Source organism: Zosterops lateralis (genome assembly GCF_965231275.1).
Source record: "Zosterops lateralis genome assembly, chromosome: 4".
NCBI lineage: Eukaryota > Metazoa > Chordata > Aves > Passeriformes > Zosteropidae > Zosterops > Zosterops lateralis.
In genome coordinates, this window is record NC_139765.1 from 44,249,009 (window position 1) to 44,274,878 (window position 25,870).

Below are 25,870 nucleotides of genomic sequence, written 5' to 3' on the forward strand. Positions count from 1 at the left end.
ATTCCCATCACCAAAGACTGATTTCCAGGAAGCAATTGCTCTCTTCTCATCGCTCTCTTCCTCCCAGTGACACTGCAGGTATTTATTGACCTAAATAGCAAACCATTTAAATATATCCCAACAGATTCAGGTTAAAATCTGAGCCATTATGCTCAAGTCTGCAAGCTGTGATTTTTCTATATATGTGTTTGTTTGTTTTCTGAGATGGGATATTTGATGGGTTTCTGGTGCATTGTAGCCAAATCTGCAGTCTAGCACAAGTATTTTAAACAGCTGTGAGGAGCATAGAGTTGTACTGGATCAGCTCACAGTTCTGCTGCTAGCAGGTGTGGAGAGAGAGTGTGTAAAGGGGTTCTATAACTTGGGCAGGATTTTTTAGCTAAATAATTAAAACACAAATGTGGACATTGTAGCTCTTAGTAACATGCATGGGTTTCTGATGAAGTGGTCTGTCTTGCTATCTTGCAGAAACTTTTATTTTATCATTAAAATTAAAGGAATTTCTCCTCTTGCTCTTCATAATTCACTCATTTTTCCACAAAAGCTAGACATTCTTCTGCAAACTTCAGCACCTGTAGCCTAGTGACACAGAGAGAAGGAACTGTGAAAGCCCATCTGTTTCTTTGCAGAACTGCAGCAGCAATAGACCATCAGCAGGAGTGCAAAATTTCTTATCTAGAAACGTAAGGAATATTGCTTAGACTTACTCTGCAATTCATAATTAATCCAAGTCGTTTGAAGCAATGTAGAGTTAAGCCTGTGCTGTTTACTAAGTTCCATAATTTTACAGAACTGCCACTTTTTCCCCTGGGCTTTCATCCTATAGCCTTAGGTGACTTCCATCAGTAGCAAGGTGGGGTGCCAGCCCTGCCTTGTTCAGCCAAGTGCTGGAGAAGTTTCTGCATTCAGTATGGCACAGAGAATGAGGCTGCAGCTTGGAGGAGTGATTAGTCACTGGCTGAACAGGTTATCTTATCCTTGCAGTAAATCAGAGGAAGGGAAATGGAAGAGCATCTCCAGCAGGCTGGCTGGAACATGGCATGAGTCCAAGAACTGTGGGCAGCCAGCAGGCTCAGGGTGTCAGAGCAGGCATCAGTACTGGAGAAAGAAGAGGTGGTTTTTAGCCATAAAGTAATAATTTCTCATTTATCATAGTTCTTTAAAAAATGCACACTTTTGTCATCTTATTTCTTAGCCTTCTGATGATTGTTTACATACTTTCCCTTGAGGTCTCTCAAAACAATGGAGATTGTTTTCATTCCTCTCTGTGATGGACTACTGAATTGACCATTGAGGTCAGAGAGGTGTTCTTTTCACCTACCAATCCTCAAGTAGGTTCCCAATCCTACGTAAACCCTAAACTATAATAAACTGTCTCTTTTTCCTCACTTCAGACAAATGGGTGAGTGTGGTCTTTTCGTGTCCATAATTGCAACACACTTTGGAATATAAAGGACAAGCAACATTCTGGTTAGTATGAAAAACAATTCCTTTTTGATTTTAAATACTTGTGTGGCTTTTGAAAGAACATAAGTGCAAATACAGCATAAATTCCATTCTATTGAGGTTTCTTTTTAATATGAAAATTCAGATAAATTAGCCTTCTTCAGAATAGTATTGAAAGATATCTTGAATATAGTCAGCACTGGATTGTTTCATAGTAGTCAGCATGCAGAACTTCTGAATGTTATTTAGCAGAATAGTGGCCATTCAGCCTCTACTTTCTGGATTTTCTGTGCTGAAATGACACACATCAACCTTATTTTTCAGGCTTTTGAATTACATATAATGATAGAACCACTTTGGAATGACAAATAAAAGGCATTATATACCCACTTGTACTACCGAGATGAATTACATTGTATTTTACCAACTCTTTAAACCATTTTATTACTTCTTTTGATTCAAAAGAAAGTCAGTGTTCATATTCATTTAGAAATAGGACACAAATAATTTTTCTAATTAAATACTTTTACAAGAGGAAAAAAACATGTCCTTGAGCTCATGTAGGTCAATAAAATCAGTGAAGATGTTTTAGATTTAGAAAGCTGTAATAGAAAAGCATACTTGATGCATCTGCCATTTGTGAATCCAGCATAGCTCCTACAATGTCAGTCTCACAAAAGGGCTGAGGTTGGAAGGGACCTCTGGAGGTCTCTTGGGCCAACCCTCCTGCTCAAGCAGGGCCATCTCGAGCAGACTGCCCAAGACTGTGGCCAGATAGCTTTTGGATATCTACACAGACTCTACAACCTCCCTGGGCAACCTGTGACAGTGCTCAGTCACCCTCACAGTAGAAAAATATTTCTTCAGTCCAAATAATTTTTTATGTATTCTGATCTGTGCCCATTGCCTCTTTTTCTGTTGTTGGGCACCACTTAGAGCAGCCTGTCTTTCTCCTCATTCCTTTCCATCAGGAGTTTACATACTTTGGGAAGATCTCAGAGACTTCGCTTTTCTGGGATGTGTAACATCTCAGGAAGCTGAGACATTCTAAGAATGTTTTGGGGCCCTCCCTGTGCTGAACTCAATGCCAGTTGAAGACAATGGAAAGAATCCCCTTGGCTTTGGTAGGCAGGGCCAGTCTAACCCTTGACCCAAGGTACTCAGTCTCTGCTTTATTTTCCATTGTAAAGCTATAGAAATTTTCAAACTACTCTAACACCCCAGCAATATTTGGTTTATCTCTGTTAAATAACCAATTACAGAATTGTTTGGGGATTTTTGCTGCTGAGCGTGTAGTCTTGGGTGGCCTTTGTTCTTTGTAAGCTGGGCAGTATTCCTCATCAGAAGGAAAACAGGGAGTCTCTTGACTTGCAATTCCCCTCTGAGTAGGGAACCCATTCCTTGTATGTCTTTTGTTCTCCATAAATTAAAATACATATTACAGTAAATTGAAATACAGCTTACAGTATTTCTCAAAATAGTTTGCTCCTATTTTGTTTCCTTTCCACTTCCCCATGTCCTTTGAATTTTGTTGTTTCTTGTTAGCAAAGGAGGACTGGGGGCTCAGTGCCTGTGCCTGTCTCAGACTTTTCATGCCTCAAAGTGTGGCATCTTCCTAGGTGAGTGTCCTTTTAGGTATTCTGGACTCCATGCATTATGGAGCTCCACTAGAACACTGTAGTTCTGGAGGCAATGTATCAATATATGAGGAGAACTCCAGTTAATGGTAAAGTTATCTAGTTTTAGTCTTACTGTGTGCCTAAGGCGTGAATACTAAAATAAAGTATGCTTAAGAAAATCCCTATTCATTAAAATACATTACTCTGGATATGTAGCAATCTGCACTAAAGAAGAAATTGGAAACATAATATTGGTAATTTTATTGGTAGAGAATTAAAAATATTTTGTTACATGGAAAATTTTGCTGTAGGCTATGCTCTGCTCTCCTTATAACCTATTTTGTTGGGGTTTTGTGTGAAAAGAGCTAATCTTTTCCGTTCCTTTTTCATTATATTCTTACCAGGGAGTTCATAAAATATAAAATACCTGCAGCGCATTATTATTTTAGTTTATTTCCAGTGCAAATAAAACATTAACATATGCTAGATATGAATATATTTGCTTTCAGACAGCTGGGAGTGGACAGACTGGCAGTATTCCAGCTTCTAATAAGTTGGTACCCTAACTTTAATAATCTTGATTTCAGCAGAATTTACTTAGGTAGCTATGAAATCCTAATAAAAAAAAAATCTGATTCTATTTATAATTACAAAAATCACCTAGGGTATGTAAGCATTCACATGCCTTTGTTGATTTCAATATGTTTGTTCTCAGCAATTATGTGCTTATGTCGTTCTATATGTACATCATTGGTCTATGAGGTTCTTTTTAGTTTGGTTTGGGTTTTTTTGGGAGATCATGGTGGAGAGAGGTGGTTTGCTTTGTTTTAGGGTTTTTGTTGGGGGAGTTGTTGGGGTTTTTTTTTTTTTTTTTTTTTTTTTTTTTTTTTTTTTTTTTTTTTGGTCCCATAACCAGAAGCACATTGCCAAATCAGCAGCTTGTAGCTGATGTTCTAGTTTTTGCCTGGAGCTTTTATTCTGTAGATCTTGGAAATACCTAAAATATCAGTAGCAAGTATCTTCAGTGAGTATGTGCTGTGAAAAAAAAGAGAAGTTTGCTTTAGCTGAAAACCTCAGAACTACAGGTTTTTGACAAGGTCACAGAAACATAATAAGTTGGAAGCAGAGAGCACTGTTGGAGTAAGGGCTCTGCAAAACCCAGCCAACCAACCAAATGAGATTCTTGGCTTGTGCAATTTTGCAAAGACCAGTTTGCACTTGACATAGTCGTGTTCAGAAAAGGGTTGTCGCATTGCCGAGGATTGTTTGGATGGAAAGATGGCCTAGGGGAGACACTGGTAGGAGATATGGGAGTGTACAAGAAGGCATACATACAATTTTTGACAGCGCCTGTGTCTCTGAAATGAAAAAGTGAAGGTTGTGTAGGCTGAACCTCAATAAATAAATCATTGGAAGAAAACCCACCACAAAACTGTCAATATTGTGGTCTTATTTCCCCTGGAAGGGATGGTAAAATATGAATGAAGTTGATTCAGTGAGATTAATATAAAATGATGTACACTGTTATCCTTTATTTGTCTTTTTGTGAAGATAATGATTTAAACCCATGGCTTTCAGTCTTTTGGGCTGCAGAAGTTTGACATATTTTCAGTGGAAATATGTAGTGAATTAAACCATCTACTGCTTGGTTTCCCTCTCTTAACCACTGCTTGCAGATCTCTGAAGTGTGATATATAGACCTCTAGGCTGTTATTGATCACTGTTTCCACATCTGTCAGCTCATAAAATATATTCAGCTTCAAATAATGGTCATTTAGTCCCTTCTGAGACACAACTTTAAAATGAAAATCTTGGCTGATATGGTGTAACAGACCTTTATCCTGCTTTCCTCATCTGTTGCCTTCAAAAACATAATTGCAGTCCTCTTTATTTGAAGAGTTTCTGCAATTTGCTTTTGTCACTGTACCAGTCACAGGACTGTGTGTGTGGTGTTTCTGTAACTCTGTTCTGCCTCTCTGCCAATATAGAGAATTTTTACTAATTTTTGCCTTTTTGGGGGGTTTTTATTTGTTACCAGTTTCCATTAAGAAGAAAGGCCTGTTCATTTGTTTGGGAGTGTGGTTGACTGTCCTGAGCCTTTCTCTACAGAGTAGCTGACTAGTTTATTTTCACCTTCTACTTGTTGAAATTATTTGTGTAATTTTCTGATTGTAGGTGAAAATTCTGGTCTTCCCCTTCCTGCTTTAAATTATTTTCAAGTATGATTTTGACTTTTCCCAATTTAATTTTAATTTGTGACTAAGTTTTTTGTGATTTTAGTTCTGATTTGTGACTTAATTTTGTGATTTAGTTTTAATTTTAATTGGTTTAAATCCCTTAACATTGTTTCACATCTAGAATTTTTTTTTTTCCTAACAGATGAAAAAATTGGAAGATGTTATTAGGTTTGTTTCTTTTTTCTGATGTCCAGTGTATACATATATAATAGTGTTAGAATTACAGTGGCATTATTGTTTGATGTAATAAACTGGTTCAGAGAACACCTGGTTTCAGTTGTAAGATTTTTTTTTTCCTCTTAATCCTGAAATCAAACTAAATATGCTTGACTCATCTGGAAAATAGGCACATACTGTTTTTTCTAGTGAGTGAGCATTTCAAATACTTTGAAGGTAGGAAAGATGAGCAAGCGTGTTTCTCTGTGTTGTTATTGCTTTGACAAAATGTAAATTCAGGTATTATTTTCTTAAGATGTCTCTTCTGGTCATATTCATATTGATTAAAGTGCAGTATTTCTCTTAGGCAAATTTTATAGGCTTGTAAAAGGGGGAGTTTGTTTTGTAGATGTTTTCATCATGCTTTGCCTAGAGATCTTGTAGATCCTCAAGGCATTTAAAAGAAATCAAATCTGAGAATAGCATAGAGGAGACATAAATCTTGCATATGGTTGTTGTGAATTTCTCAGACAAGCTTCTTAATAGTAGTAGCATTTGACTTCAGGATGCTTAAATGTTGTTCATTGTCTTCTGTGAATCCTTATAAATAGAATTGGTAGTACAATGTAAGCACACAACCACATGTCTTTCATTTTACTAATATTGCTGTATTCTGTTGGTGGGTTGTTGTGAAGAAATATGGGAATAAATGAACATATTTTAGAAGTAGAAAGTTAAAATAGACATATAAATTAATAAAGAAATCACATCCTTGGGGAATCACTATTAGTGCTAGTCACTTTTTAAACACCCTCTTTTTAAGAGCACAGGAGCAGGCAATTCCAAAATGTAAGTCAAGCATATGAGGCCGAAGGTAAGCTTAACTGAAAAGGGATGATCGTTTGGATGGAGCTAAGGCAAAAAAATGTGCCCAGTGGAAGCAAAGTCAGGTGACATGAGAAGAATGCAGAGGTGCTGCTTGCCACTGTAGGGAAAAAAATTTGCTGCAGCCAAAGCTAGTTGTAGTTGAATACAGCTCCAGATAGATAAACAGATTTAATTGCACAGTGTGTGAAGTCTGGCTAATGTCTAGAAAGGTCCTCCTAAGGACAATAGGAGTTATAACAGATATGATTTCTTTTAATTACCAGCAACTGTAAAGCTTTCTTTCACTAATGTAGTTCCCAAAGAAAAAAAGGAGTAATTACATTAACAGTTGCTGTGAACTTCAGCTTACTGTTTTTCTGTGTTGAAATGGAATTTCAACAGATACATTTGGGAGAAATTAGCTGTGACATAGCAGAATCTGTGAGCATCTGCTCTAGCTACTTTTAAATTTTTAATTATTTCAAATCCTGACCTGACTTTAGACATGAAGTATTGTATTGTTTGGGAATACACAATGGATAATAGTAACTTCTAGGAGCCTTGAGAAATGACATGTTAGATGTACATAGATTTCCTTTAAAAGTCGTCTTTTGAAAATTTCCAAAACTGTGATAATGCCTGTTTTTTTTTTTTTTAATGTTAGATTTTAGTTAAATATTATTAGATAATGAATGTTGGGAGTGAGTATATAAAAAATTTAGAAAGCCAGTTGGCATGACCAATTTTAATCAAGATTTCCAAAAATTTGTTTACGCTGCTGTCTGTATTAAAAACCTTTTGCTGAGCTAATGCTAAGGACTTAGCTTAAGAATGCTAAGTAGAGTTATCTGGAGTATTTGTGATTATGCCAACTAATCCTGTCATTCTGGCTGAAGGGAGGGATGGAAGGATTGGCAGATTCCTTATGTGGGAACAGAAGTGGATGAAATTAGAGTTGGGAGCATGAAACCCTGTCAGTTGCTGTACAGAGCTAGATGCAGGTCCTTTGAAAGAAGTGAGATCTAACAACAGCAATGGATATGGTGCTCCATTTCTGGGAATGTCTGAGCACATTAGACTGGCCTGCACCGAGTAGGCAAACGTGAGTATTGCTGCAACAGCCAACTTAACCAGGGCTTGCCATTCACAGAAGTGAAAGCCCTTGGATCTGAAAGGAAAATAAATACAGCGAGATGGATGCCAGGTCACAGGATGCTGCGCCTTCCCTAGGGAGGTATGTGCAGCAAAGTCACAATGCAGAATTTCTAGCTAAAACATCTGTGGAAACTGTTCTGGACCCAGGAGATTTTGATTGAGATTGGAAGCATCTGTAGGGTCCCTGATAGCTGCTTAAATACGAGTGTAGTCTGTGAGTTCTTAAATAATACGGCAAGCTATTGGTCAAAAACCTCCATGACTGTTGGAGGTAGCTGTAAATTCTTGGAGCAGAAGCTGTGTGGAGCCTTTGACTAGGGAGCATGGAAACATTACTTCTAAGTTTTTTTCACCCTAATAAATGCCAGCTTTACTGTATGCTAGTGGAGCTTGTAGTTTTGTAGTTTGCATAGGATCTTTTTTAATGCTGTCAAATGAAACTGTCAAAATCTGGGAAAATGCTGCTGCCCAGAGGCACTTACCTTTTACTGAGCATGTTCACATGATGTGTCCACAAAGCTGCAGAAAGCTACTATCTCAGTAGTCACATGCAAAAAATGTCCTTTAAAATTATGCATAATTGGTGCACTCTTTTTCTTCCTGGCAAGTCTGGGCAAAATATCCTAATGACTAACATGCATTATTTTATTTTCCATCTACCACCGTTTGAAGTTCCTGGGGAGCAGAGTAACAGTGACACCTTGTAAGCGCTGCTGCAGGACTAGGTGTGTGTCTTCCCATCCATGTCACGTCCATGGACAGTTTTAACTAATGGCAATAGAGAACACAAGCCTCTTTTTATGTAGTAAATAAATGCTGATTGGTGACACCTATTTAGCGCTCATAGATTCCAAAATACTGACTTAAAAGCGTGCAAGTCTTTAGCAGTTTTTCATTAATTTCATAAATACTTGATGCTCAATCTGAATCAGTTTGTTTAATTTCATCTTGCATATGAATGCCTGTGACTTGAGGCATTCTGATGGGTGTGTTGGTGAATTCAAGCATGTCTTGAAGTATAAGGTGCTCTAGGGAGGTGTCTAGTTTTCTAAACTCTATTTTTCTCTTAACAGAGTTTTTAGAAACTTATGTTTTACAACTAGCCCAGCAGTCCAGCTGAAAGAAGGTGGAACAAAGTACAAATTTTCCTGTCAGCATTTGATAAAATATCTTCACCTTCACTAAATATAGCTATGTCACTGGTGTGGTAGATAGCTGACATAAGGATCTATCAGATAATGTCTAATCCTATCTTTATGGGGATTAAGCAGGCCTATAATATTTGCATTGGAGTTCCCTTGCTCTGTCAGACTGTTGTGCTATTTATAAATGTTTAATATAATTGTAATAGAGTTGTAATTTAATTAATATTAACCTCAATTGCTTTTCTTCTCTTGATACCCTCTAAGGCTTTTGTCTAAGGTGTTTGATTTTATAGTTTGAAGTTTCACTGTGAAAGTTATTTGAGTATTGGATTGTCAACATAGTGAATTTGTCATAAAATGGGTAGACATTTTGTTCATATTAGGCATGCCCAAGTTTTTTTAAATACTATGTTTATAGTCCAAAACACTCCAGTTCTATTTAACAAGCAGAATATGGTCCACTGCACTAAAGCCAAAGTTTTGCATGTCATTCAGTAGAACTATTTTGGCTGCTCTGTTTAACCAAGCTAAAGTTGCAGTGTGAATAGCAGTAATGCCTTTTTTAAGGGAAGCTGACATCAAACACATTGTCCAGATTGGATCTTTGCTTACCAAGAGATACCTCCATTTGTGCAATTAATGTCCATTGGCTTTGATTGGCTGCAGCCTCTTTCCCAGACTTGTCTGGCAGTGTACTTTAAAAATTTTACTCATCTGATAGGTCTATTTGCCTCAGCTGAACTGCTGAAGTTTAGTCATGTTTTTACTGCTTTTTCAGTGCTCAGATTACCTGTTTAGTCTTTAAGGATGACTTGAGGAGCCCATATTTCAGGATTCAGATGAATTCTCTAGAAGGCTTCTCAACAACACCGCATAGGATAGATGAATGATGTCATTTCCTGGTACCAGTTGGTGGAAATATAGGAAACATGAGAGGTAGGGGAAGGAATTTAGGATTTCTTATTGACTCCTTGCCAGTGTAACTAAACAGCCCATTAGTGTTGTTGGAGGTGTCTCACACTGTAGATACTCTTAAGTGATTCAAAGACTAGTGTAGAACAATGACTTTGTGTTTTAAATGTAGTAGAAACAGTTAGCTTTTCCAGCTAATGAGAAGTAAGACACAAACAGTAATTCGTTCCTTGTCGTGATACAATTTGAAATATATCTTTCTTTTTTCAGTTGAGGAAGCAGATATATGAAGCTTTTCAGCAGTGACTGACTGGAAAAATGTGCAATATATTTTTCAGCTTGAAATTTGGAATAACTTTGAATTGTTGAGGGAGATGTCATGAAATGAAGTAAGTCTACAGTCTCACTGACTGCAGTAATGGAGGAGTTTGTATTAGCAGAAAATGAGCAAAGAAGAAATAATGCCCAAATTCATGCAAAGATAAATGAGAGAGGGGTGAGAGCCATGCCTACTAATGATGTGGCTGTCAAGAGAAAGAAATTCAGGGAGAGTGACAATTATCTCTGTGTGTACTTCTAAGGATAAAGCAACACTGGTTTTGTGCTATATAAGCTTGCAAAGAAAGATTAATGGGACTTACACAATGCCTAGGCCTTCATCTCTGAACAGCAGGAAAATGTAATCAAAGAGATTCCAAGGAGGAGGTAGGAAAATGAAGTGAATGAGACAGGTTTAGAGATTTTTCTGGGTGATAATTTCCAGTGGAGATAATTTTGGGTGAGTTTCCTCCCTGCCAACGAACCAACATAAGTGAACAAAAAATGAAGCAACATAGACTTAATTACCAGTTTTTAGGTTGTTCATTCATGATTACTGACAAATTTCACAAAACTGCAAGTCCTACCTGCCACTCATTGGGCAGTTGTGAATAAAAAAAATTAGAGTAGTTTGAGGAGTTGACCAGTGTGCTAAACTTTCTGCTTTCCCTTTGTGATAAGTCGGAATCCAAACCAGCTGAGATACCACAGGGAAGTGTACATGCATTTCTCATGGGAAGGCATGTACAGTGTAGACAGTGAAGGTGATAAATGCAGAAATTACAAAACATACTACTGGACATCCTGAGAACTCAGTGAATGGAAGGCAGGAGTTTGCTGGGTCATAGATTTTGCATGGACATTTAAAATAATACAAAAGGAAAGTGTCATTTGGAGGCTAGTGGGAAGAAGAATGGATTGTGGAAGAGAAGGGATGGGTTAACACACTGTTGATAATTCATTGGACAAACACAACAGTAAGTGGGCTCTTGAAAGATTCTTTTTGCTGGAAGAAGATGGAGAAGATTCCATGTCATCACAATGTGTTAAATAATACTAAAGGATAGTTGCGTTATTAATACAGCTGTGTAAATATAAGCAGACCTTGATAATAATTTTTTAGACTCTATACACAGATGGTTACCATTTGATCCCTTTCTGCATACAGATAGATCAAGAGTAGTCAAACGTCTAAGTAGGTTCTGTAGACTTCCTGTTTAATCTTCTTAGAAACACATGCTTTGAACAATTTATATTTTGGGTGCTGGGGGATGTGGAAATCTGATGGCAAGAGGAAATAGTTGATATAATTCAGCTGTAGATCTGTAAATCCTGCATAGGCAGTGACTATCAAGATCTGAAACAGCTTATGATCAGGTAATGTCCTGACTGTGAGTCAGTCTATCGAATGAAAAGATTTTGGAAGATGAAGGATGATATGCTTCCCCAGAGAGATACCAATCAGAAACTAATCAATGTGTCCTGGGAAGATCTAGCCAAACAGAAATTAAATCTTCACTGGACTTTTCCAATTACACAGTACTAGTTCAGATGTTCCTGTTGCTGAAACATCTTTATTTCTGAAGGAAAATAAAGACAGGAATGATTAGCATCATGGGATGTTTAGTGGCTGTGACAGTTGCTGTCAGGAGGCAGGAGGAACATTCTGTTCCACACTGCCTGCGATGTGGATGCCAATGTGTTAGCGTGAAAGGGCTGCAGAAAAAAATTACTAGATTTGTCTTTCTAGAAATCTTTCCATGTGTCCTTAATATGCACCTAACCAGACAATCTTAAAGTTTTTAGAAGCCTTCAGGTAGCCTGATGCAGATCTGCCCTTTACTGTTTCTTAGGATGCTTCCTCCGTGGGCAGTGGAAGAGGAGTGGGCTGGCAAGAGAGCGGGAAAAAGAGGCATTTGTGGCAGCATTGGGAGAAGAAAAGACAGTGTGCACTGGCAAACTTTTACCATTGCTATACCCACTGGTGTCTGTCATGATAAGTAAACATGGAGCCAGTGGTGCTGCTGTAGGTGAAATGCCTGTGGTTTTTTGGCATGGTTGAGAAAAAAATAGTGGTAGTGCTCCACATTAGGGCTTCAGCACATACCATAGTTCTTGCTCCTTTGTAATGGAAGGAGCTGCCCAAATATGATGGAATTCTTCATGTTTTAGAGAACACTAGTAGGAAAGAAGTAACAGGTTGTATATTACTGTTTGATGATTTAAGAAGAAATACCCCTTTTAAATGTTGTCAGTGAGAGCAGCAGTCCATAAGAAGACATGCTTAAGCTTGTGCTTAGATTATTCAGTATAACGGGTTTTCAATTCAGTTTCAATTAATTCTTTTTAATTGGGCATTTATTGTTTGTCAGGTTTTCTCTCATTTCTCCAATGTATTTTGGTCATTCTGTATAGGCAGGTCCTTGATACCTGGAGACATTATAATCTTGCTGACAAAGCCACAGCAAAATGCTTGGATTTTTATTTAGGGGAGTGCAATGCATGAGATGATTTTCTTAGCTGCATTATGGCCAAGTGTTCTGGTTGTGGAGGTGGGCATGTGAGCTCTGCTTGAAATTTATGACACCCACACAGGCTTGAATCATGCACTCTGCTGTCGCGTTCTAACCTTTGAGAAACAATCTTTGGGTGCATGAAGATACATGGGAAAGAGTTAAGGGTTGTCTGGGCAGAGCCATCCCTCACAGACCTAGAATTTCTAAGTTTTTCTTGTTCCTAAGACTTAACGGAGAAGAGCTGATTTTCTTGTTGAAAGCAAGTGTTTGTGATACTGTCACTGCATTTGAATGGTTTCATATGCAAAGACTTCCAAAGCTTGTTGGTGAAATAAAAAAAATAGCTTTATAATTTCACACTAGGCTGGATGTGTTCTTTGATGGTTCTTCTGTGTATATTATTTTCTGTGTTTCTTTGAAGAATCAGGTTTGTTGCCATTAATAAGACTGGATTCAGTGAACTATGATTTGAGGTAGTTTTTTATTTTGCCCTTTTTTTTTTTTTTTTTTTTTTTTTTTTTTCCAAGATGCCTGGGTAGTCTCACTCTTATGTTCAGAATATCTTGGCTTCAGGAGCAAGCATATTTTCTTCTAAGATAGAATGACAGTGATTTTGATGTCTTTTGCATTTTCTGTTAACAGTCATAGTTTTCCTGTTGGGAACATGCGGATGTGTTAGGTTAACAGTTCATTGCTATTGTGTGATCCTCAGGCATTGCTGTACTGTATTTTTTCCTGTCACATCTAGTTGTTCTTAGAAACTTGAAATGTATGGGGCAAAGAAAAGGGCTTAATATTTGAATATTTCATTTTAGTGTCATGGCCTATAATACATTGGAGGTGATATGTATGACTGGATGATTCTTGTCTTACCTAGATTCAAGATCTGCTAGTCCCTGGTAAAGATTTATATAGAATTATTTCATATACTTCCTTCTAGAAGAGCTTGTTTTGGGGAGAGGAAAGAGACACGGCATTGAGCTTTCATGACTCTTTGTGAATCACACGCTCTGTGTATAATGGGTTGATCTTGACTGGACTCCAGGCACCCCCCAAAGGTGCTCTCTCACTCCCCTCCATAGCTATACAGGGAAGAGAAAATGTAACAAAGGATTAGTGAGTTGAGATAAGGACTGGGAGAGCATTTTGGAGGCTTATGTCACACAAGATAATTTATATTTTATAACATAATGATAGCTAATATTTTTGAATTTCAAAAACCCCATTTTTATTGCTATACCCATCACTTATATTTCATCATCAGTTCCAAAACTTTACTTTTTACATGCCGACGAAGTAATAAGAAAGAGCTGCAAGTTAAAAAGGAAAAGTAAACTAGAAATGAAAATAAAAGGAGTAATGCTAGTAAGTATAGGTCATTGAAATTAAAAAATAAATAAAACAAAAAGTCTCATACTTCTTAGATATTTTAAAATTGTCTACAAGTTGCAGTCTATTTAAACAGAATAGATAGAACTCTCTGTGAAAGTATGTTTGATTTGCATCTCCAAATCAATAATTAGTGAATTAGACCTCTAACATGTAATCTGGAACTTGAAAGTTTTAACCTACTCCTGTTATTTCATGATTATGCTTACTTGATGAGCCTTGACTGTGTCCTAAGCAACAGAGACAGATATCTGATTTCCTGTACTTAGCAGTTACGTTACTCAGCCTTTATACTTTGCATAATGTAATTGCAGTAATGGATCCATTAAAAACAAACAAAAAAAAGGCAAGACAGTTTGCTGTGAGGATGTTTTATGTAAGTCTTAAATACTGAGTAAGAATTATAGTGAGCAATCCAGTAGAGCTGTGCCAGCATGCTATTGTAAAACCTAGTGCTGCCAGTGTGCAGGAATGCACTCCAGCCATGGTATGACAAACACCAATCCTAGTGACATCCGTCTGTCATTTGATTGTTGGAGACTTGATCCTGTTTGTATTGGAGGATAAAAAAAGATAGTCATGAAAAGTCAGTAAAATTCATATAGTTTAATATGCCTCAGCAATAATTATAAAGAACTGGGATAATCAAGATACAAATCCATAGTGTTTAGATAACCATGTGGGGTGATAAAACATCAAAGGACTGTGATAACAAATAAACATGTGGCTTCAGTGGTCACCCTTCATCATGCAACATTCCTTTCCCCTGAACCCCTGAGCTGTGTTGCAGATAGTCACCTTTCTTGGTGTCACCTGAGACACATCTCTTCTGCCCTCTTAGTAGCTATCTGTACTCCATATTGCTTCAACATCCCTCACCTTCATCCTTACGTGTGCTTTGTGGGGTTTTTTCACCTCTATTTTTTTTTCTTATGATATCCAGGTGTCTTGTAGATGGGTTTAGAATATTCTTGCAGCTGAATCAGTCTTTTCATTTTGAAATGCAATTTTCTTTAAGAAAATGTATCAATTCTATAAGCAGTGTGCCAACATGTTTATACAAAATCATTGTGTTGTGTTGTTTTGTTTTTCCCCTCTGAAGCGGTGTGTGTATTTGAAGGCAGAACCTACTTTGAAGGACAAAGAGAAACTGTGTATTCAAGCTCAGGAGACTGTGTTCTGTTTGAGTGCAAGGTAAGAAAACTTTTGATGGAATAAAAATTCTTGCATGTTGGAAATATCAAAGTCATGCTGAAAGAAGCTTTTGAAAATCAGACAGGTGTACCTTAGGAAGTGACAGAAAAGGCATCTAATAGGTCCTGTGTTTATTTTGTCTGAGTTCCACATCAAATTTTTGCAAATAAATTTACTTTGCATAGCTGCAAGCTTTGATGATACATCCTGACAATCAAGCAACATTCTTTCTTCCCTAGGTATCGTCCCCACCATAAGTAGTGAAACAGCAGCAGATTACCTTATGCTTCCATCTGCAGTGTTATTGTTCAAAATTATGTGCTCAGATGTAATGTGATGGGGGCATAGTTTGGAATTCAGGATCATTCTTAGAGGAATAGCTAGATGAAAAGGAAGAAAACAAGCCGGTACACCAGGTATCTGGTATTTCTAGTGATGGAAATGGGATGGAGTTGGGGCTTTTATTTGTAAACAGAATATACCCAATGCTGAGTCAGTCTTGCCCTGCTGCATGAATAGAGCTGCTCTTCAGGGCACAAATACACTTCAAGGGCAAAATATACCCCAGGGGCAGCTGTAGGTTAAGAATTACACAAAGTCTGCACTGAGATGTGTGTTGTCCCTCCAGGGGAGGGATGGGGAAATATCCTGTCTGGTTAGAGAGCTGCAGGCTGTCGCTGGAGTTGAACACACATTTCTAGAGCAGAGAAAAAGAGGCAAGCAACCCCTCTTGCCATGCAACTGTCCATCAGACCAGTTTCTGGAAATCTCAAACATTTTCATACAGTAGTTAGAAAGTGTATCTTACTAAGAAGAACTGGGAACTCTTGTCTAACTGCTGTTGATTTTAATCTTTATGAGCATAATTCCTGCAGAGTGGACTTTGAAACCTTTTTGAGAATGGCAAGGAGAGAAATAATTTTGGATTCAGCTTTTAGGCTATGAGCTTGTATTTTCAACATGGCACCCAGGACATGAATTCTATGATTAGTCAATGGATATAATTACAACGATCAAAAGTTACGTGACGTTGCCTTGTGTTCCTTGCAGCTGGCAATTGTGATACTTTATGGAAAAAAGGCCTCTGACTGGGCTAGTCTGTGTTTTGTGGATTAAACTCTGGTAGGCTGCCTCACTGCCTTTGTAGAAATAGTAAACAGCAACTTTGACTGATTGAAATGTTGCTTTTTCAAGGACTGAAGTACACAGTTTCTGCTGAGCAGCCTCATGAATGATAATTCAGAGCTTAAAATCCATATACAATAGACTTTATTGGTCAGTTAAGAATTCATAGATGGGCATTGTTTTATTACTACCAGAGTTCTCATAACAGGATATAATTAATGACTTCAAGTCAAGAGGTATTAATAGGAATGGCACAGGTACTGGTTTCATGCTTGAAGGCTTATAATGATGATATCAAGGCAATGTATGGAATTTTTTCATTTTGTCTGGATGTAATTAAAAGCATCATGTTTTGTTTTTATTGGCGACTGCAGTTGCACATGCTATAGGCAGGCACTTCTCTGTTTGAATATTATAAATAAGTGAATGAAAAATTGTCTTCCAAATTAGAATTTATAAAAGATTAAAATGAAATCCAGACTACCTTAATTGATGTTATTTCTATCAAAGGTTAATTTAGCTTATGGGATTGCTGGGTTTTGTTTGTTCTGGTGTACAGCACATCTCTGGTTTGCTTTGTTGTTTTATAAGTTTAGGATTGGTTCCTCTGTCAAGATTGCTTAAGGTAAAGTTTGAGCAGTAATTTTTATATTGGCTGTTCTTCATCTTTATATTTCATTCTTAAAGAGGATTTAAAATTAAATGCTAGACTAATAATAATAGTACATACATACGTACAATGTAAATGCATTATTTTAGATGCTTTTCTTGCATGCAGAAATGCAGGGTTCGGAGTTCATTGAGGTCTTACTTTAACTACGTTGCTTATTTTCTGGCAGATGCCTCTGAGGAATATGCTCTTGTTTGCCTTGTTTTCTTTCTTTATCCTATCATGAGTAGAGCACTGCAAGCTGCATTATTTATGGCCCGAGGGAACCTAAAGGTGGTACACATGGGGTAGCAAGGTTGCTAAGGCAAGCATTTTGTGTGGCCATACTGCAGTGATTTCATGTGACCTGCGCTGTGTGCCTGAGGATACTTAGATACCCTCTTGTGGTATTGTACACTTCCAGATGCCCGCTCCAAACTTAGCTGAGAAACCCTCTCTTTCCTAGTAGAGTCTCAGTGCCAGTTTTTTCCAGTGTTACTGCCACAGCAGTGAGATCAGAGATGTTCAAGTTCTGTTTTACTTTCTGTATATATAACAACCTTCTTTAGAGTATTTATTATAGGGACCCTTGAGTCTGGAATCCACTCCCTCAGTTTTTGAGAAATAATTGTAACTCTTTCAGACATAATGCTAAGGGAAACTTCTGAGGCAAGTTATTTGACAGCTAGGATAAGAGAAGAATGAGAGTTATTGCCACAGTTCTGCTTGCTTGAAAAAGTTTGAGTATAGGAGGGTTCCTGATGCTTTTATCATGTTATGTTGTTCCTCCCAAATGGTTTTTGTAGGTACCTGGATTTTGGCCTAGGCATGGGTTTTTTGTACATTATAATGCTGAAACTCCACTGGAGTTATAGCTTCATTATTTCCTATCTCACAGTATTAATCAATTACCTCAATTTAACAGGACCACAAAATGCAGAGAATTCCGAGAGACAGCTGTCCAGCTTTGAACTGCCCAGAATCTCAACAGATCCCCTTATCTCACAGTTGCTGCAAAGTCTGTAAAGGTAAGGTTATATATAAGCTCAATATAATTTTTTATTCTTATAGATTACAAATAGACTTTTTTTCTGGTAATTTTGAATAGGACACTCGTATGCATGATGATCATTGTAGATCTTGGGAAGCTGAATAGGTAACAACTGCACTGACACACCTGGGAATTGTTTGTAAAATGTTTAGTATTGTGAATTCTCTAAAACAAGTTTTTGTGTTTTATTCCAGCCAAAAATGGGTGGAAAGTCTAAGAAGTCATATGAATAATTAGTGATTTTTCTACCCTTCACCCACTCCAATGTCCAAATTAAATAGACTGGAGAAATATTTGTGTTTGCCATCATCTTTCTGGGCTGCTTTGAGATACCTCTTTCAGAGAACTGTTTGTGCTATGCAGTTGTTCAAGTACTTGGCTAAGTTGTTCACCTCTCTGGGGTTGAACATAGTCTAATCTATAAGCAGAAACTTTGGGAAATATGTTTGTATGCTGTGTGCCTTTGTGTGCTACACCCAGTCTGATCCTTCCCCGAAGGAGAGAGATGTAGGAAGTGCTCTGAGTCCTTGCCCCACCCTTTTGATCTGGACTAACACTGGTCTCTTCAAAGCTGTTAGCATTTGCATCTTCAAGTGGCTACATCTGTTTCTTCTATAGCTAAATAAGATAAATTAATACCTGGCATGAAGGAATGTGTTAGGCACTTGGACTGATTTTAGGTATACATCAGCCAAGATTGAAGCTATGGATATTTCTGTGCTACTCAGCAAAACATGAAGGATATGATTAATGACATCAAGCAGAGGGATATGAAAGTAGAAGAAAAGAATTTAAGTGAAGACAGGTCTTCAAGTCTGTCATGGTCCAAAAGGATTTTTTAATGATAATTTTCTATAAAATCTTCAGTAGCTTAGAGAAAAGGATTTTGTGTTTCTTGTGCTTGGTATAGCTAGAAAATTTTAATATATGCCAATTGATTGTATTCTGAATATTTTCAATCCTCCCTGAACTATGCTAGCTTGGCTTCTCATGAGGTGAGGAGCTTATTCTTCAAACAAGAAGCTGCTGTAGGCTATTATTCAGTAGCACATTTTTTGTTTGTTAGCACAGCTGCTGTATGAGTGTTGAGAATCTTAATAATAATAATCAGTATGAAACCTCTCATGCTTTATGGATGACATGTATCTCCCTAGTTAAAGTCAAAATCTGATACAATCCAATACAGGTCAAGAAATGCAGAAGTAAACTTTTTGATTTTCCATGAACTCAGGACTCAATGAGGAGGGCAGCAAAAAGACAAAAAGATGATGTTGCAGTTGCTCTTCATGCACATGCTTCTGCTGTCATCAAGGCGTATTGGAGACCCTCTAGCACAGTTGAAGTGTAGAATATTTTTCTCCTTAGTGTCCTGTGTTAGATGCCATCATTGTGGTAGCTGTGGTGAATGATAGTATCTAAGTAACATTACCTAAATATACCTTTAAGTTAGAGAGACAACCTGCAGCAGGAGGAAGAAAGCATTAGCCTGTCATAGCACAACAGGTCTGTTATGTTTCTATCATAACCATGTCACTGGGTCTCAGTACTAAAACATTTTGTCTTTATGGCATCTTCTGCTTCTTTGTCTTTTGCTTCTTTCCTGTTGCTTCACACTGTTCCTGGGCTGTCCAAGTGCAAAAGACTTCTTTCACCTGACCTCCAAGCATCTCTGCTGCTCCTTGAGGTCCTTGTTTAACTACGCTTATGTGAGGTTAGGGTTAGAAGCTCTTTCACAGCAAAATACGAAGCAGAAACCAGGTGATAAAACTAGTAATCTTTGCTGCCAAAAAAATACTTTTTGCTATTTTGCAAGAGGCTTGTATTGCAGCCGGACGCCAGCTTGCGTTCTGGAGCTGTTGCTGTTACACCAGTCCTGGTCCCCTGAGCCTGCCTCACGTTCCCAAGGTCTCCTGTGGTTTTGAGAGAAAAAAGTAATTATTGGAAAACACTACTACTGCTTGATCAATTAATGCTTCAGTGAAAGAAGGAAACTTGAAGCAAATAAAATTAATGAGAAACAGGGAAGGAGACAAGCTCCACACCTTTATGTACAGATCTGGAAACTATGGAAGCTTTAAGTCAGTTTCTAGAACCAGCTAATGTTGCTCAACAACACTAAATCATTAAATTTCATGAGAGCAAACAGAAGAAATTTAAAAAGAAACCTGCTGAGTTGAAAGGTTGAATCTAAATTTTCCAGCCTGGAAAATAACTTCATATCTTAAAAATTATAATTAAGGTGCACTGGAAAATGACCATACTCAGGAAAAATGGAAAAGAAAAAAATAAGAAAATAGGAATTAGGGATGGCTAACAGGTGATATTTAAAAATAAAATTCTCTGTAATGGAAAGAATGATGCAATAATGGAAGAGTATTCAGTTAGTGGAGGAAGGGAAGAGATAAGGGGAGAGTAAAGCAAAACAAGTCAATGTTAATCAAAGACTTTAGGTTAAATATAGAAGGATTTTTTAAATACACCTGGGAACTAAAAGTGCTAAAAGTAATATCACTAATAAATGAGATGCTGAGTGTCTAAGCTGTTAAGCTCTTTTATAAATGTGCAAACAAACAAACAAAAGAAAATGACAAGGACTATATAATTAAGACATGTCCTGTAAAAGTAATTAACAATGACAAGGAGGCAGTAAGGGGATTTAAGCAAGCCTCCTATCCAGCTACTTCAGATCAGTGCTATAACCTGAAATCAGATTGAAGACCTAGAGACAGACTGTTCTGGTGGCCTTATTACTCCTCTCATCCATTTCATGCTTGGTACAATTTATTTTTCTGTATCTCACAGACAATAGAAAGGTATTCTTTGACCTAACTGAGAAAAAGATAGGACTGTCTTTGACAGGTATGTTTTGTAATCCCTGGATTCTTTTTAACCCTCAATCATGCTTGTTTCTGTACAGGCCATGACTTTTGCACTGAAGGACATAACTGCATGGAGCATTCTGTCTGCCGGAACCTGGAGGACAGAGCTGTCTGTAGCTGCCGAGATGGCTTCCGAGCCCTTCGGGAGGACAATGCCTACTGTGAAGGTGAAATACCTTGTACACAGCCTGAGCACTTCTGTATAAATTACTGTGGGATGAGTGTAGTAATTCATAAGCTGTCAAAGGGATGGATGTATTCAATACAATGAATTAGATATGCAGCATGTTGATCAACTAAAATAATATCTCCAATTAAATTCTTTAAAAGAAAATTAAAAAAATAAATTATTTTTATCCCTGATCATCATGGAGGGGACTAACTAATATGGCTGAGGTCTTGAATTAGGAACATGCTTCCATACAAAAATTTTCCTTTTTTTTTTCATGGCATTCAGATACTTAGGCAATCTAAATTCAACCATTTGAAAAACATATTAGTGTAACATTTAGTTTCTCTTTTCACTGCTGCATGTCCCTATTCTTTCCCCAGGAAGTAAGAAATGCTATAGACTAGATTCTAGAATTGTTAATCACACTGAGAAAAGATTCATTATTTAAGTTGCACTATTGGTATCAGTGAGCAACAAGCTACTTAATCAGAAGAGAATCATCTATACAATCTAGCATCATCAGCTGAAAGGAACCCATCCCCACTCCAGCAGTGAAAGCCGAAGTCCTCTGCAGTCTGTGTTTGTTCTATGTGTTGCTCTGCCTCATGAAAACCCTGATTCTGTAAACACACAATGCCAGTGTGCTGCCAGGCAATTCTTACCATAAAGCTTAAGTGTTGGCAGCAGGATGGGCTTTGACTAATAAGCAGTTCTGTTCAGATTAAATTGAAAGTCAGGCATCTCTGAGTAGGTGTAGTTTAAGGTACTCTGCAGTCCCACCTAATACCTGCATTATTCTCTGGTGATGCACAATAAATGGGATAAATCGAGGCCTTTTAAGATTGTTCCTTTGGCTGAACTCTGCCAAAGTTAAGGCCTACAGCTTGCTTGAGTAAGTAGCTGCGTTAGCATCAGTGGGAATGCTCATCTCTAGACTTACAGTTGAGAATTTGTGACTGTTTTCAGGAAAGGAGCATATAATTAATCCAGCTTTATATACATCTCTACTTAATTTTTATGGTAAGCCTTCTGATGTAAGCTGGTTTTGAGAAGCAGAACTAAAAATCTTACAGAAACAAATCCCTCATCATGTTCCAGGAGGTATCTGACATCAGGACCTGCCGTAGCATCAACCACTTTTTATCCCATAGTCCCTGGAGACTGCTGTGGCTTAGGCTGTGGATCTGTGTTTCTGGGAGCTCATCAGCCATTCCCTGTTTGAGAGAGTCACTGGAGCAATGGAGTTACAGTGAATTTAAGGGCTTTAAGAGGTTTTCTTTCCTACAGCTCTATTGTCACTCAGCCAAATGAAAGCAAAAAAACAAGTGACACTTTCTTAGTGATCTCTATGTCTCCCACATTAGAGTCTGTTGCTTTGTGTGTAACTTGCCAAGGATGCATAAGTAAAAAAAAGAAAGGAAAATTTTATCAGCATTGAGGGTGAAATGTTTGATGAGGACACAGTAGATTATCATATGTGAGGCTGATGCATTCTTATTAAAAGAGGATTTACCAGTTTGTGCAGTACCTGATTTCAATATAATTTTTTGAGAAGATTTCTTGGCCCAGTTGTTTCTGTAGGGGCAAATGACATTGGTTCTGGGTGGTAATTATGAATCTGCTTAACTTCTTTCCAAGAACATGCATAAGTGAATAAAAGATTGGGACATGTTATTTACATAAAAATATTAATTTTGCTTTATACATTTGGAGGCATTAAATTGACATTTAATTTTCACTGATACAGGAACACTTGCTCATGTTGGAGACAGTGGGAGTAAGTTACACTAAAGATGTGCTCACATGAGCAAATCTCAGGAGGTTGGGTCACTTCCCAAGAGGTTCTCCCTGCCAGAGGTGAAGCTACCTCAACAGGCAAACCAGCCTGGCTTTGCTTTGGCTCTGTGCTGTAGCTGTGGTGTTGGCACCACACTTGAGCTATGCACAGCTGGTACACAGGTCCAGACCTGGCCTTGACTATCCATCCTTGACTGACTGGGAAGGTCATGTGCTGCAAGGATGGGAAATAAGGCTACAAAATAATAATTAAAAAAAAAAAGGTACAGGGGACTTGAGATATCCATGTTTCTTCAGAGTTATGCTTTTATTACTGTATCCCTTTCCCAGTTCAAATGTCACTTTGAGCAGAAGTTTTTATTTCTGGAAAAAACTCTTACTTTATATACTGAACTAACAAACAGCAAAAGACACTATAGCAGTAGTGTAACACAAGTCTTTTCAGAGTCCTGTGCCTCGTCTTGAAAGGCTGAAATGGTCCCAGCCTCCCTTTCTCAGTGGGTGCCCTTACTTCACTCTGCTATTATTCTGTCGTCAATTGCAAGCAATGCCAGGTACAGAAATGTCAAGTTAACACAAAGCCTTTCAGAGAAGGCTTTTTGTAATGGCTAGAGCCCATAGATATGAGAGCTGTTTCTGTGTTTGCACTGCACAAACTTCAGATATACTGCAAAATTGGATGTCAGTGGCTCTGTGTTAGAGCCAAAATTCACTAAGTACAATTCTGATTTGTGCTCCAGCACTATCAAAATTGAAAGAATAAACAGAAGTAATAATGGTCTTGTTCACAGAACACCTCCTTAAGGTGAAGAACAAAACTGAAAACACTTAAAGCTGATTTCAGTGTGGGTCTGGAAAAGCTGCATAATTTTACCTGAAAGACGGAAGAGTTGGGCTTCTGTCCTAGAATGAATCAGTGCTTTTCCAAAGCTGTGTGATGTCTCTAGACACTTCTATTGTGGATAACTTTCTGTTATATTATATTTCTTATACAATATAACAGAAATAACTTAACTTTCTGTTATTATATTTCTTAATATTTACATCACATTTAGCTTTTGCTCAGAGTACTGCGTAAAGCAATACTTAAAGAATTGGTATTTTTTAATTTACTGTCAATTTATTAATTAACAGCATTATTTGGAATAATGCTGGAAGCCTTATTCCAAATACATTTAAAGCTATTTTCTGCCTCAGACTATTATTTGAGGTTAGTTTGAGATACTTTGTGGGCAGGTTGTGTAGGGATTATGCTGTGCTGTCCAGGTGTAGGTGTTTTTCATACAGCATCCTACCTAACATCAACAGCTTACTAAACCAGGTGTTCTGATGAAGTGTAATTAGTTTTTCCCAAAGTCACATCTGCAGTACTCTCAAATTGAAGATTACCCTCTGGAATATATTTCAAAAAGTGTTCAATATCCACTGTTTTTATGGTGGTGGAGTTATGCTGAAAAAGCTTTTCAGGATAAAGATTGTGAGTCTTGGCTACCAGGGTAATCTGATGCATCTAGAGGAACATATTTCAGCTATCTCTGTGCAAAATCTGATTTCAGTTTAGAAGTACTGCCAAGGATTGCTGATTAAATAGAGAGCAGAAGAAACTCAAGAAAGAAGACAGGAGAATACAATAGTAGACTAAGACAGAACATGACCTGAGAAAGCTCTGTTGTTTACTTCTTTATCAAGAGGATTTTGCCTGATGTAGAGGTTATTTTACATCATAAAAATAGAGTTAAATTTCTTTGTAGCAGCCTGTGTGGTACTGTGGTTTAGGTGTGTGATGTCATTCTCAGTAGTGAAAACAGGGGTACAGTGTGGCTGTTTCTCAGAGATTGGTTTGGCATCAGTCTACTGGCGGTAGCTGAAGAGTGGTTACCTTTTAAACTATTTTCTTCCTATCCCCCTTCACTTATTAAATGGTCTTTATATCAACTCATGAGTGTTTTTCACCCTTTCACTTTTTTGTTAATCCCTCCATCCCATTTAAAGGTTGAGCAAGAAAGGAGCTGCTGGGTTAGGGTCATCCCTCTACACATCACAGGTTTGTTATGTGTGTGTGGACCATAATGTTTATTTTTTTGATATTTGGAAATTTAGTTGTACTATTTTTGCAGTATACAACATAGTTAACTTAGAACAACTTTTTGTGAAACAATTTTCCATTTATATTCTAATTTATTCTTTTTCCTCAGTAACTCTTCTCATTTCTCTGCTGTTGTCATGTTTGTCCCAGTTTCATGTGTAGCAGATGAAATTAGACCAAAGACTGAATGACTTTGTCTGGATTTGAGAATTACATCAGCTTCACTGATGATTGTCCCTTGAGGGGAGAAGGCTTTCAGTTGAGAAATCTGCTTTTGAATAAGCTGGCTTGATTTGAATCATTGTCAGTGTAGGGAAATAAGCAGTCTTAGGGGAGAAATTGCCTCTTTCCAGAGATTTCTGGAGCATGTCAGAAATGACGCTTGGTTATCAGGTGTCCTTTAGCTCACAGTAGCATGTTATTATTCTGTTTGGAGATATTTACTAATTTATCCCTGTCTATACTTAAAAATACTAATGCATTATTTAACACTCTTCTCCAACAGTATGAATATTGCATTTCTTCACTTACCTAATTAGTACAATCTGTTGTTAATCTTCTTGTTAATCTTGTTGGTTTGAACTACTGGATTACAAAAATAAAGTACATTTTCAAAATTAATCTGACTTCTCCGGATTGTAGTGAAGAGAAGAAATCTTACAAAGAATAAATAGTTATAATCAAATTGGAGTGGGATGTGTTGCATCGTATTGGCCAAGTACAGTTATCAACAACATTTTTTTTCCTTAAGTGTAATATTGGGAGAGTGTAAGTAAGAGACTTCCATAATGGAGATAAACCTCAGTGTTAGAATGTATTCTATTAAGTCCTCTGGGTCTTTAATAGACAGTACAAGGCTATTTACTAGCTTTGCTGTCTTTGTGGTATGTATCATTAAGTCCTTCTTAAAAGCTCTACAACTTTGTAAACTTGGGAAGATTACTCACACTTCCCTCTTCAAAGAAAAAGTATTTTTTGGAAGTGATAAGTGTCAATAATATCACATACAGCTAAGAAATAAAGATTTCCATCTCCATCAGTTGGCAGTGTTTGAGTCAGTACCTAGTCATTTGAAATTGGGTTGGGAAACCAATCAAGCAGAAAGAAAAACTTTCACTCCAGGATGGCAGAATTTTATTTCCAAATTTCTATTAAAA

General features: G+C 37.4%; 1 protein-coding gene across 2 annotated transcripts in view; it reads left to right on the forward strand.

Moving 5' to 3' along the window:
* NELL2 (neural EGFL like 2) overlaps positions 1–25,870 on the forward strand; it is a 136,218-nt gene that overhangs the window by 39,736 nt on the left and 70,612 nt on the right. For both annotated transcript variants that reach the window (XM_083860688.1, XM_083860689.1), the window contains exons 10-12: positions 14,863–14,954; positions 17,654–17,756; positions 20,697–20,825. In XM_083860688.1, coding sequence (XP_083716814.1) covers positions 14,863–14,954; positions 17,654–17,756; positions 20,697–20,825 — 324 coding nt within the window. The remainder of the gene's footprint in view (positions 1–14,862; positions 14,955–17,653; positions 17,757–20,696; positions 20,826–25,870) is intronic.